The 14,377-nt window shown below is 48.0% G+C and overlaps 1 protein-coding gene across 5 annotated transcripts in view; it reads right to left on the bottom strand.

The window, feature by feature from the left end:
• Positions 1-14,377, bottom strand: part of NOL6 (nucleolar protein 6) — a 74,087-nt gene that overhangs the window by 34,971 nt on the left and 24,739 nt on the right. For all 5 annotated transcript variants that reach the window (XM_073343403.1, XM_073343407.1, XM_073343406.1 and 2 more), the window contains exons 19-21: positions 9,170-9,333; positions 7,228-7,380; positions 5,011-5,108 (exon numbers count right to left, since the gene is read on the bottom strand). In XM_073343403.1, coding sequence (XP_073199504.1) covers positions 5,011-5,108; positions 7,228-7,380; positions 9,170-9,333 — 415 coding nt within the window. The remainder of the gene's footprint in view (positions 1-5,010; positions 5,109-7,227; positions 7,381-9,169; positions 9,334-14,377) is intronic.

The following is a 14,377-nucleotide window of genomic DNA, read 5'->3' as shown; positions in this document are numbered from 1 at the left end:
ATGGTTTTGGATGTTTTCTACATTTTCAAATATATTGATTTCATTTACAACACAGAATAGTGTACAGTGCTCACCTTATATTTATTTTTGATTACAAATATTTGCCCTGTAAAAAAAAGTATTTTTCAATTCACTTAACACAAAAGTCATCATCATCATCATCACCACCACCACCACCCCCCCTCCACCCATAACCGCATTGGTCGTTAGGGCACCATCACTGATGAGCAATCAACCAACTGTCTCAACTACTGACACAAATTGTCCGGGGTGGAGTCTCCGTGAAATCCATTCCTGTCCACTCGTATGTTGTCAATCCATCTCTTCTTCTATCTACCTCTTCTTCTCTTCCCTTGTACTGTCCCTTGGAGGATGATCTTTGATAGGCCAGAAGATCTTGTTACATGGCTGTACCACTTCAGCTTGTGCTTCTTCACAGTTCTCAGGAGGTCTTCATATGACCCAGCGCGTTAGGAGATGATGTTGCGGACCTCTTCATTAGTGACGTGGTCAAAGTAGGAGATGCCCAGGATTTTAGGGAAGTATCTCATCTCTACTACTTGTATTTTCTGTTCAACTTCTGCCATAAGGGTCCACGTCTGGCACACATACAGTAAAATGGAGATGACCAGTGCGTGCAGCAATTTCTGTTTGGATTCCAGGGAGATGTTCTTGTTCCTCCAAATTGGCTTTAGCTTTGCCACTGTTGCGATTGTTTGTTCGGTTCTTGCCAGAATTTCTGCCTTTGATCCTTTATCAGTGACGACTGCCCCCAAATACTTGAAATGTTTCACTGTCTCCAGCTCTTGTCCACTGACAGCAATGAGCTGATCCAGTCACGTTTGTTTGTCATCAGCTTGGTTTTCTCTGCACTGATTTCCATGCTGTATTTTGTGGAGGTTTCATCCAATCGTTTCACAAGGTTAGTAAGTTCATCTTCGCTGCCTGCCAGGCAGTCAATGTCGTCAGTGAACTGAAGATTTGAGATTGTTGGTCCCCCAGTGCTGACTGTGCATATGTGATCTTCTAGGGCATCAGTCATTATGTGCTCCAAGTAGATGTTGAACAGTGTGGGCGAAAGAAGGCAGCCTTGCTGAACTCCAACAGTTGCGTGAAACCACTCTCCTATTGTGCCATTGGTGAGAACTGCACTGCTGGCCTCGGCATACAGTTGCTTAATGGCAAGAATAAGCTTATGACCAACATTGTAGTTCTTCATGGTTGCCCAGAGAGCTTCGTGCCATAATTCGTAAACTGCCTTCTTGAAGTCAACGAAGACATGGTAGATGTCCTGCTGATGTTGTAAGTACTTGTCACATAGAACATGAAGATTGAAAATGTGTTCTGTGGTACTTCTTCCAGTATGAAAGCCAGCCTGTTCTTCAGCGATGATATTCTCCACTTGTGGCTTCAATCTGTTCAGTAGGACTTTCAACATCGCTTTGCTGGGATGGCTAATCAAGCTTATGGTCCGGTAATTTTGACAATTGCAGGTTGCCTTTCCTTTGGCAGAGTGATGATTAGTGACTGTGTCCACATGGAGGGACACTCACCAGTCTGCCAGATCTTGTTGCAGATCTTGGTGAGTGTATCTATTCCTATTTCTTCTCCGAATTTCGTCAGTTTGGCTGAGATGTCAATACCTGTAGCCTTTCCGTTCCTGAGTGATTTCACAGCTGTCTCCACTTCTTCACGCAGTACTGGAAAGTCATCCTGCTCTGTTGAATCTGGGCTATCTAGGACACTAGGATTCCATTTGTCCTAGATCTGAGCAGTAATTTGTCCACCTATTGATGATGTCCTTTTCTTCTGTAAGATTGTTCCCTTCTTTGTCTTAAATTGCATTAGCTTCGGTTCATCTTTCCTTCATCAGATCTTTTACAATCTGGAAGGCTAATTTGCTATTTTTATTATTGATACACTCTTCAATTTTAGAGCATTGTTTTTCAATCTGTATCTCCTTGGCCACCTTCTTTCCTTTCTTGATCTTTCTGCCAATTGCTCCGTACTGGTCAGTCCCGTCAGTGCTGTTCTTATTTCTCTTGAGTTCTCTTCTGTCTCACATTTGTAGTATTTCATTTGTGACCCAAGGTTTTGTCTTCTTACAGAGTTTCCCAAGAACGTCCATTGCTGCCTCATTCATTACAGCGTTGAAACTGTTGGTCATTGTTTCTAAGTCTTCCTCTAGAGTAAGCAACAGATCAAATTTTCCACCGATCATTGCTTGCAATGACTCTGCAATGCTTCGGTCTCTAAGTCAAACTTGATTCTGGTGAACTTTGGCCTGATTTTCCTTAGCTGCAGCCAAAAGTTTAGCATCACAAGGTCATAATCACTTCCAATATCAGCACTAATACAAGTACTGTAGTGCAATCTCTTTATTATGAAAGTTGAACTTAAAAATGTAGAAGTAAGTACAAAAAACCTGCATTCAAAAATAAAATAAAGTCCACTCAGTCCTACTTCTTGTTCAGCCAATCACTCAAACAAGTTTGTTTACATTCACAGGAGATAATGCTGCCCGCTTCTTGTTTACAATGTCACCTGAAAGAGAGAGCAGGCGTTCACATGGCACTGTTCTAGCCGGCATCACAAGACATTTTATGTGCCAGATGCACTAAATATTCATAATTCCCTTCATGCTTCAACCACTGTTCCAGTGGACATGGGTCCATGCTATAATGGGTTCCGTTCAATAATCATCCAGAGAAGTGCAAACCGACGCATGTTCATGTTCATCACAGGAGTCAGATGCCACAAGCAGAAGGTTGATTTTCTTTTTTGGTGGTTTGGGTTCTGTAGTTTCCGCATCGGAGTGTTGCTCTTTTAAGACTTCTGAAAGCATGCGCCACAAATCATCCCTCTCGGATTTTGGAAGGCGCTTTAGATTCTTAAACCTTCGGTCGAGTGCTGTTGCTATTGTTAGAAATCTCACATTGGCACCTTCTTTGCATTTTGTCAAATCTCTGGTGAAAGTGTTCTTGAAACGAACATGTGCTGGATCATCATTCAAGACTGCTATAACATGAAATATATAGCAGAATGAGGGTAAACCAGAGTAGGAGACATACAATTCTCCCCCAAGGAGTTCAGACACAAATTTAATGAGTGCATTATTTTTTTAATGAGTGTCATCAGCATGGAAGCATGTCCTCTGGAACGGTGGCCGAAGCATGAAGGGGCATACAAATGTTTAACATATCTGGCACGTAAATACCTTGCAATGCCAGCTACAAAAGTGCCATGCGAATGCCTGTTCTCACTTTCAGGTGACACTATCAATGCTGCCCACTTCTTATTATCTCCCGTAAATGTAAACAAGTTTGTTTGTCTTAGAGATTGGCTGAACAAGAAGTAGGACTGAGTGGACTTGTAGGCGCTAAATTTTTACATTGTTTTGGTTTTGAGTGCAGTTATGTAACAAAAATTAATAAAAACTTACATTTGTAAGTTGCACTTTCACCATAAAGACATTGCACTACAGTACTTGTATAAGGTGAATTGAAAAATACAGTTTCTTTTGTTTGACATTTTTACAGTGGAAATACTTGTAATAAAAAAATAAAGTGAGCACTGTCTACTTTGTATTCTGTAATTGAAATCAATATATTTGAAAATGCAGAAAATCATACAAAAATATTTAATAAATGTGAATTGGTATTCTATTGTTTAACAGTGTGATTAAAACTGTGATTAATTGCAATTAATTTTTTTAATCACAATTAACTCAAAAAAAATTGTGATTGACAGCCCTAAAAACAATACCAACACTAGCTCCTATATAGCACTTTTCATCCACAGATCTCAAAAGGTCAGTATCCTCAACCCCATTTTACAGATGGGAAAACTGAGGCACAGGGAGTGGTGGTGACCAGCCCAAAATCACCCAGCAGGCCAGTGGCAAAGCCACGAACTGAACTCAGGTCTCCCAAGTCCCAGTTCAATGCCCTATATTATCATGTCCACATGGTGTCCCAGGTGGCGGTGTTAGTAAACATGTCTGACAATGAATAGACTAGAGCTCAGGTATTGTCTCGAGGCAAACTATGTCCAGGAGGAAATGAGCCAAACGCCTTGGAAATCAGAGACGGCTACACCAATAGATCTAAGCAATAAAACAAAGAACCTACCTTCCCCCACCCCCAAACACCTGGGGGATTAAGACATTAAAACCTACACGGGAAAAACAGAACAAGAAACCAGCCCACATCCCAAGCACTTTGAGCCCCAGATAATCTGCTGCTTGGGTTCCCAGCCAACCACTCCAACAAGGAAGGCATTCCCAGCCAGAGGGAGCTTTGGTGACCGGTAACAGGATACGGAGGTTTTCAGCTTCTGCCTCCAAACGGGCCCCAATCAGCAGCAGCTGAAAAGCAGCTTCTCCCAACAGCTGCTGGTTGGCTGCAGTGAAGCCAGGGCAGGCAGTCTCGATTTTGGCTCCCACCCCCAAAATAGCAACCCAACCAGCCTCTGAATAGGCCAAGTCCCTGGCCTTTCCCCTCTTCCTGAACACATACACAGGGATCGGACAAAAACCCTTTCCAGAGGGTTTAACTGAGGTAACAAGACCCTGAGGCAGGATGGTATGAAGGCTTTCCTCACACAGCCCAGTCAATGCAACTGTCTCCTGCCATGGAGAGATCTCCCAATGGAGAAGTCTCCATGGCAGCCACAGTGCTATTAGGGCCAACAGGGACAGTGATTTTTCTCTAGCCTGTCTACAAGGAAGCGAGGCCCATCGATCTTATTCCACAGACCCTGCCTGCCAGCCACAACAGATGCAGGCCACTTGGGTCACAGTGAGCCCCACAACCTTATGGTGGAAGGTTCCATATACCCCATTCCCAATCCCGAGCCGCCTATTAGAAGCACCATCTGCAGGGCTCTCACGGAGAACAAGAGGCCACGATCTGCTGGAATCTCTCATCTCCTCACAGCAGACCTGAGCTAAGGGCAGCCAGAGAACATGCTGCACAGCACCATGGGCCACACGGGGCTCCACCGACTCACCTTTGAGGTCGGCATTCAGGTTAACGATGAGGGGGCTGTTCTTCCAGTCGAAGGCCGTGAGCAGGTGGAGGAAGCGAAGGAAGCCCACCTGAGGGGAGCTGCGGGCAAGACAGAAACCAATGTAACGGGGTGAGAGGGAGAGAGAATGCTCCCCCTGCACAGAGAGGAGCGCCGAGCCAGGCAATGGTACATCAACAAGCCAGGCTCTGCGGAGCCCCAACAGAGAGCCCCAGCTAGGGGAGCTTGGAAGGGGTCTCCCCACGGCCAGGAACCATGGGCATTTTGGCCTCTCTGCCCCATTGAGGAGAGATCGTTCATTAAAGTCAGGTGGGAGCCTATCCCCCATTCACGTCCCTGCAGCTGAAACCAGGGATGGGGCAAAACGTTCTCCTCTGTCCTCTCCATCTCCTGTGTCTGCCTCTTCCACAGAGAAGCAATTTTGTCTAATGGTTACAGCAGGGGAGCTGGAGTGAGCCACTCTCGTAGTGGGCAAGTCACTACACCTCTGTGCCCGTTTCCCTCCCCATAAAACGGGGGACGATACTTGCCAGCACCACAAGTCAACGGACAGGTTTAATTAAGTGCTTTGAGAGCCTCAGATGAAAGACTCCCTGGCAGTGTGTGACATTATAAACAGCACAACTTACGTGGAGAAATTGGATCCTGAGTGCAGAGCGGCTGGGAGGTCTCATGGTTCCACACAGGGATAAAACTGATAATTATTTTAAAGCCCTGTGGGGTCCTGTCAAGTCCAGGACCAGTGCAGGATTGGTCTCTATGGTACATTTACTAGTGTTTTGTTCCATCTAGATTTAAACATGCCAAGTTTCCCCGGCTAACTAGCCAGCGGGCTAGTCCGAGCCACTGGTGAGAGTGAATCACGGGGAATTGAGCTGGGACTCAACACACGCATTTCAAGTTGATCACAGCTCCCAGATGGAAACACAGTTCATTTGCTGATGAGGCCCAGGGTCCAACTGGTGGCCTGGAAGTGAAAGGTCTCATAGCTAGGGACCTACCAGTTTACCACCTGTGAAAAACGTGTCACAGACTGTGAAATCAGCCCTTCCCCATGAAATCTGATTTCCCCTGCTGCTGGGAACCCAGGGCTCCCAGCAGCTACTAGTCTGGCTGTGCTGGGGAGGGACAGGAGTTGTCTTTCCCCTGCATGGCTGCTGTTGGTGGGGAGATCAGACCCACCTCCAGAGGCAGGGCAGAAATGAGGGTGATACACCCCACTTCTGCGCTGCAGCAGCCTGGAAGTTGGGTTCTAGGCTTCCATGCCCCCCACCATTGGCTTCTGCCATGGTGCCAAGCTCAGGGCTTCCTCCCCAGGCTTCCCCTCCTGGCGGCTGCAGCCAGGGCAGCCCAGGCTTGGGGATTTCTCTCCGAATGGCTCCTGCCAGGGCTGGGGGCTTCCGCTCCTGCCAGCTGCAGCCTGGATTCGGGGCTGCCGCTCCCCGCCGCTCCAGCTGGGGCTAGGAGCAGCCCAGGGTGGTGGCTTCTTCCCCCACAGCTCCTGCCAGGGCTCGGGGCTTCCGCCCTTGGGCTTCTGCCAGGGCTGTGGCACCCTGTTTTCCCGGGAGAGTCCCCAAATTGCCTTAATCTGTCGCTGGCCTCGACTAGCAGGTAGGAGACCCAGGCTGGGGCATGGGGGAGATCCTGGCAGCATGGGGGAGATCCTACCCACATGCACCTCCAGGAACCTCCTCTAACTGCAGGAAGCTTGGAGGCCAGTTCTGAAGGCAGTGCAGAAGTGAGGGTGGCAATCTTCGGGGGGACCCCCCCCAACAACAATTTTGCAAACCTCCCCCTCACCCCGATGCCATTTGGGTCAGGACCCCCACGGTTACAACACCCTGAAATTTCAGATGTAAACATCTGAAATCGACCAATTTTAAAATCCTCTGGCCCTAAAGTTGACCAGAATGGACTGTGAATTTGGTAGGTCCCTACTCATAGCCCATGGTGGCTCCGGGCTTTGGACAAGCCACCCATTCAGCTTCTCAAGCCTGAACTGGTCCCCAGATGCACTTCATTAATAAGCCATTAAAAACAGTGTGTGTGCTAGGGCAGGACTCCCAGCCCCGCCCTCCCAGCTGGCCAGGCAGGACTCCCAGCCCTGTCCTCAGTTCCCCCACCCAAAGCATCTCAAGAAAACAGGAGAGAGTTAACCCAACACAAAAAGCAGTGAGGCCAGGGAACCCTGGTTCTCACCTCGGCGGGGTGAAAGGTCCGGGGTGCAAGAACAGAGACGCCGCCAGCAGATCCACGCACTCATCCGAGAGGCTGTCACTCAGCAGCTGGGCGCGGACCCAGCGCTTGGCTAGCCGGGAGGTGCCGCTGAAGGCGGGGTGTTGCTGCTGGAGCCTGCAGGGAGAAGAATGAGAAGCAACAGCATCACCTTGTTATTCCAGTCACCCAAGCCACCCCAATGGCCTCTGATTACAGAGCTGTGAGTGGATGGATCGTTTGCTGTGAGCAAGCTGTAGGCACTGGGTTTACTGGGGTTTTCTAGAGAGGGAAGGGGGAATGGGTCAGTCTCATTCACTCCATAGCGACTGCCCAGACCCACTGGTTGTCGTAACTGGAGGGGAAGGTGTCTCAGATCTAGCAGAAAGCCGCCCATCAGTTTCCTACCCACCATGCACTCCTCTCTCCCCCACAGTGCTCTGCCCATTCCTTATAGGTGTAGAGAGCTGGAGGACCAGTTCCCGACTGGGACACTAAGCCAGAAAGAGTTACGCAATTAGTAGGCTAAACGACCCAAATGCAACCTTTAAAGACATATTAGAAAAGTATGTAACTGGTCATTAGGGCCATTCCTTATAAATAGCTAGCATAGCCATGTCTGAGAGCCTAGAGCTTTGAGATGCAAACCTACATTGTTAGGTAATTAGAGGTAAATACTAAAAGGTATTTGTATGTGTTTACTTATATCTTGTTAGAGATTAACAATGTAACTAGATGGTTCCTGACTGTTACTATATTCTATTGATTAAGAGATCAGAAAGGAATTAACAACATTTAGATGGTGTAATAATACCATTGTCTATGTTCCTCTTTGAAGTTTGTAGTAAACTATCTATCTATGAACTGCTTAATGGATAGTTATCTTATGCTGACAAATGCAACTAGTTACCTAGGCAACTCCCTTCTCTTCATGTGCCAATATATATTTATGCCTGTAACGGTAATTTTCACTCCATGCAGCTGAAGAAGGGGATTTTTTACCCACGAAAGCTTATTCCCAAAAAATCTGTTAGTCTTTAAGGTGCCACCGGACTCCCCATTGTTTTTGTGGATACAGACTAACACGGCTACCCCTCTGATACTGTGTATACACAGGAAATAGAAGGTTTTACCTCAAAGCCCAAGGAATAGCTGCTGTCAAGAGGCTATTGATAGCCTGCCAGTGATCTATAAAATAACTCTGGGGCCCTGATCCTGCATCTCAGATCTGCTTAAGCTTGGTCAGGGGAAACCTGAGTCACGAGATGGAGTTCTCCAGCTCCCATCTGGATTGCCCTGCTATTTCCCATGGAAGAAGTTGAACAAACTCTTTATGTGGTCTGCCTATTCGGACTATAACCTAATGAACTGAGTCTGGAAAGAACTTTGTGCAACTCAGCAGCTCACTATCTCTACTATGAAACTGACCTAAGAATTCTATTTATATCTGTATGAATAATGATCTTTTAACCATAATACTCTCTCTTTTTTAAAAAAATAAATCTTAGTTTAGTTAACAAGAATTGGCTGTAAGCATGTATTTGGGTAAGACCTGAAATATTCATTGACCTGGTGGGTAATGTGTCTGATCTCTTGGGATTGGTAGCACTTTTTATATGATGAACAAGATTTTTTGTAATCTTCATCATATTTGACTTGGCTGTCTGGGTGGGAGCCCAAGGCTGGGTTGCTTTAAGGGAGCTGTGGTTTTGGCTTCTTGGTAACCAGGAAGGTATTGTAGATGCTGTTTTGTTGCTGGCTTGGTGAACCTAATTATGAGAATAACCACTAGTTTGGGGGATCGTGTGTCCCATTCTTTGCAGTTTGCCCCCATTAAGCAATCTCAGTATGGCACCTCCAGGCACCAATGGTCACACCTACCCATAATGCACTCCCCTCCCCCTGCAGGGCATACCCTCTTCCTTACCCGTGCAGAGAGCTGGTCAGGTAGGGCAGGTGGAGTGTCTCCAGCTCCAGCTGCTGAGACTCCTCTGTGTCCCGGTACTTCAGCATCCCCTCCGGAGTGACCACCTCCTTCAGGATGTGGGGCTCCCTGTGGTAGGCCACTTGGAGACGGAAAACATAGCCATCCTGAGAGAGGGCAGGAGAGTGAGCCACGGTGGGTGGGGGCAGGAGCCCAGAGCAACATACACGGGCTACGCCTTGAGCTTGGTTACAGCCCAAGCCAAGGTACGTCCCTCTGAGGCAGAGACGATGCTGTATCCCCAAGTCAAGGATGCAGAACAGAAAAGTTACTTATAGTATCCGAGGTTCTTGGAGATGTCTCGTCCCTCTCCGTTATCCACTGTGAGCATGCACGCACGACATGTGCCCGGAGCTGGAGAAGTCTGAAAGCACCAACTGTTCGTCTGTATATGCACCCTGGCTCACCTGGTGCCTCCGACCAAAGAGATGAAGGGCGGGGAGGGCCGACCACCTCTCCAGTTCCTTCTCCACCACCAATCACAGAAGATCCAAAGCAGAAGGGAAGGAGGGTGGGTAGTGGAACACAGAGAGGGACCACGCATCTTGAAAAACCTCCAGTTATTACAAGGTAAAATAACTTTCTTTTCTTTTTTGAGTGCAGGTCCCTCTGTGTATTCCACTGTGGGCAACGGACAAGCAGGACTCCGAAAGGAGGGGAGTGTGAGGTCGTGGATGGTAGAGCCGAACCAAGGACTGCCATTCCAGAAGATGCACCAAACGGACAAATCCGCTACCAAGCTGTAGCATCTCACAATGGTGTGAAAGCCACTCGAGGTACCCACCTTGCAGATATCAAGTAAAAGGCACTTCCTGAAGCGACACCATGGCCATTGCTTGCACTTTTGTGGAATGAGCTCTTATCCCAGGAGGAGGGGAAAGATTAGCCAGCCAGTGGGCTGTATTTTGCTTTGCTGAGATCCATTTGGAGATTCTTTAAGAGAAGACAGCCTCACCCCTGGCCCTTTCCACTTTGGTGACAAACAGTCTAGGAGAATTTCTGATTGGTTTTGTACTCTGCGGGTAAAAGGCTCAGGCTCGCTGAATTGGAGCCTCCTTTCTTCTGAGGGTGAGAGAGGTTTTGGGAAGAACACAAGTAAGTGAACTGACTAGTTCAGGTGAAATGCAAACTGCTTTGGGGGCAAATTCAGGGTGTAAACTTAATGAAACCGTGTCCTTATGGAATATAGAGTAAGAAGGATCCGCCATCAATGCTCCAAGCTCACCAACCCTCCTGGCTGAGGTGCTGGCAACCAGGAATGCAACCTTCCTGGATAAGACAGACAAGGCGCAAGAAGCTAATGGTTCTTGACTGTTTGGGAGATAAACAGGTCCCTGGTGGCGTTTCCCCACAGAGTCAAAATATTGGTCATCACAGAGTTGTGTAGCTCCCACTCACAATCAACAACACAATGTCTGCTGAGAAAATCCACTAGCACATTCTGGTTTCCTGGGAGGCAGACTACCAACGCACCTGCTCCGCAGACTGACCGCTTCTGCACACAGGGGAATGGATCTCGCTCCTCCCTGTTGGTTGATATAAAAGACTGTTGTGGTATTGTCCAACATCACAATGGCACAGTGACCTTGAATGAGCAGGAAAAAAGCTTTAAAAACTCTTTGAACAGCCCGCAACTCCAGAACATTGATGTGCACCCTGGACTCACGAGCAGGAGAGCGAAAGAGGAGAGGGCTCCTGCCACAGACTAAGAAAGCAGGACAAACAGCAAGTTATCTCAAGTGCCTACACACAAATGAAAGAAGCCTGGGAAACAAGCAGGGAGAACTGGAAGACCTGGCACAGTCAAGGAATTATGATGTGATTGGAATAACAGAGACTTGGTGGGATAACTCACATGACTGAAGTACAGTCATGGATGGATATAAACTGTTTAGGACGGACAGGCAGGGCAGAAAAGGTGGGGGAGTTGCACTGTATGTAAGGGAGCAGTATGACTGCTCAGAGCTCCGCTATGAAACTGCAGAAAAACCTGAGAGTTTCTGGATTCAGTTTAGAACTGTGAGCAACAAGGGTGATGTCGTGGTGGGAGTCTGCTATGGACCACCGGCCCAGGGGGATGAGGTAGATGAGGCTTTCTTCTGGCAACTCACGGAAGTTACTAGATTGCAGGCCCTGGTTCTCATGGGAGACTTCAATCACCCTGATATCTGCTGGGAGAGCAATACAGCAGGGCACAGACAATTCAGGAAGTTTATGGAAAGCGTAGGGGACAATTTCCTGGTGCAAGTGCTGGAGAAACCAACTAGGGGCAGAGCTCTCCTTGACCTGCTGCTCACAAACCGGGAAGAATTAGTAGGGGAAGCAAAAGTGGGTAGGAACCTGGGAGGCAGTGACCATGAGATGGTCGAGTTCAGGATCCTGACACAGGGAATACAGCAGCAGAATACAGACCCTGGACTTGAGAAAAGCAGACTTTGATTCCCTCAGGGAACTGATGGGCAGGATCCCCTGGGAGAACAACATGAGGGGGAAAGGAGTCCAGGAGAGCTGGCTGTATTTTAAAGAATCCTTATTGAGGTTACAGGGACAAACCATCCCGATGTACAGAAAGAATAGTAAATATGGCAGGCAACCAGCTTGGCTTAACAGTGAAATCCTTGCTGATCTTAAACACAAAAAAGAAGCTTACAAGAAGTGGAAGATTGGACAAATGACCAGGGAGGAGTATAAAAATATTGCTCGGGCATGCAGGAGTGAAATCAGGAAGGCCAAATCGCACCTGGAGGTGCAGCTAGCAAGAGATGTTAAGAGTAACAACAAGGGTTTCTTCAGGTATGTTAGCAACAAGAAGAAAGTCAATGTTAGTCTGGGCCCCTTACTGAATGAGGGAGGCAACCTAGTGACAGAGGATGTGGAAAAAGCTAATGTACTCAATGCTTTTTTTGCCTGTCTTCACGAACAAGGTCAGCTCCCAAACTACTGCACTGGGCACCACAGCATGGGGAGGAAGTGACCAGCCCTCTGTGGAGAAAGAAGTGGTTCGGGACTATTTAGAAAAACTGGATGAGCACAAGTCCATGGGGCTGGATGCGCTGCATCCGAGAGTGCTAAAGGAGTTGGCAGATGTGATTGCAGAGCCATTGGCCATTATCTCAGATGACAGAACGAGGAGTAATGGTCTCAAGTTGTAGTGGGGGAGGTTTAGGTAATATCTTAGGATATTAAGAAAAAACTTTTTCAGCAGAACGGTGGTGAAACACTGGAATGCGTTACCTCGGGAGGTGGTAGAATCTCCTTCCTTAGAAGTTTTTAAGGTCAGGCTTGACAAAGCCCTGGCTGGGATAATTGAGTTGGGGATTGGTCCTGCTTTGAGCAGGGGGTTGGACTAGATGACCTCCTGAGGTCCCTCCCAATCCTGATATCCATAGGATATCAGGGTTGGAAGTGACCTCATGAGATCATCTTGTCCAACCCCCTGTTCAAAGCAGGACCAATCCTCAATTTTTGCCCCAGATCCCTAAATGGCCCCTTCAAGGATTGAACTGACAACCTTGGGTTTAGCAGGCTAATCCCTCCCCCCACATAAGTACAGCCCTCGGCCTGACATCTGCCACAACCCGGAGCCACGCAGAATCATAGAATCATGGAATCTCAGGGTTGGAAGGGACCTCAGGAGGCTATCTAGTCCAACCCCCTGCTCCAAGCAGGACCAATCCCCAATTTTTGCCCCATATCCCAAATGGCCCCCTCAAGGATTGAACTCACAACCCTGGGTTTAGAAGGCCAGTGCTCAAACCACTGAGCTATCCCTCCCTCCCTTGAGCTATCCCTCTTATATTCTATGACTCTCTAGATGTCCAGTGCTATACAGTTGTCCTTCTGGGCTCCCCAACCGGGGCGTGTTAATAATGATCCTTCTGTCCAGAGTGGAGGCGACAAAGGGAACATCAACACATACCCGGCGGGGATTCTGCCACCATGACAGGGATGGTATCACTTGGACAGGAACAGTCACTATGGTGTTCACGGACTGCCAGTTTGGCGAGTACACTGTTTGAAGCCACACTTGTAGGCAACAGAGATGGCATCTTGAAAATGGAATGACATAATCACATGAAGCCATATGACCTAGGAGAGAGAAAAATCTTGACAGGTATTCGGAGGCTGCTTATGACCTGGTAAATAAGATTGGTCATAGCCTGAAACCTGTCCCTCAGCAGGCAAGCCCTTGCTGTGACTGAATTTAAGGATGCCCCAATGAAGTCGGCATGGGGCAAGGACAGATTTTTTGGCATTTACGCTGACCCCCCCGAAGAGGAAAGGGGTAGCAGGATTGTCGAGTCAACACATAGGTCTCTTGGCGTGACCTGGCGACAAGGAGCTGATCATCGAGGTAGAGGAAGACAGTGACACCACGGCGTCTGCTACAGGCTACTACTGTAGAGAACACCTCGGTAAAACCCCCGGGGGTGGTAGCAATGCCGAAAGGGAACTCTCTATATTGAAAGTGGTCAGAGCCCACCATGAGTTTGAGAAAGCGTCTGTGAGTAGGGTGGATGTCCATGTGAAAACAGACGTCCTTCATGTCAAGGGCTGTAAACCACATGTCTTTTTCCAAGGATGTAATTACAGATGCCACTGTGACCGTGCAAAACTTGAGTTTGAGAATAAAGAGGTTAATATGGCAGAGGTCGAGAATGAGTCTCCAACTGCCTAGGAAATACATCGAGCCAAAACCCCCCTTTGGTACCGAAGAACCCACTGTGTCGCTCCGCACTGTAAGAAGGACTCCACTTCTCATTTGAGAATATTGGAGACTGAGAAGACAATCTCATCCGTTCTGGTGAAGCCAGCAGATCCGGCGCATACTCCTCCTCAGTTGGGTCGCGGGCAGGTCCAGTTGCCCGCTCAAAGGGGAGGGAAGAGAAGAGGAGACTCCCTAGCAGACCAGACCAGCTCTGTGAGATGGTACTGGTCCCATAGCCCCAGAATAACCAACTGGATGGATCGAATGGGGGTTGCAGAGGTTCCCACGGCATGGGGTACTGACCGTTCCAAGGTAGGTGATGAGTAAGTCTTCGGTTTAGTCACAGAGGTCACGGAATCTGTGACCTCCGTGACTTCAGCCCTGGCAGCTGGGAGCTGCAGGGCAGTGGTGCCCCCAAGCTCCCAGCTGCCGTGGGCAGGGTA

The sequence above is a fragment of the Lepidochelys kempii genome, chromosome 5, assembly GCF_965140265.1.
Source record: "Lepidochelys kempii isolate rLepKem1 chromosome 5, rLepKem1.hap2, whole genome shotgun sequence".
NCBI classification, from domain to species: Eukaryota; Metazoa; Chordata; order Testudines; family Cheloniidae; genus Lepidochelys; species Lepidochelys kempii.
Note: the sequence above shows the minus strand (reverse complement) of the source record. Positions and strands in the feature narration are given on the sequence as shown.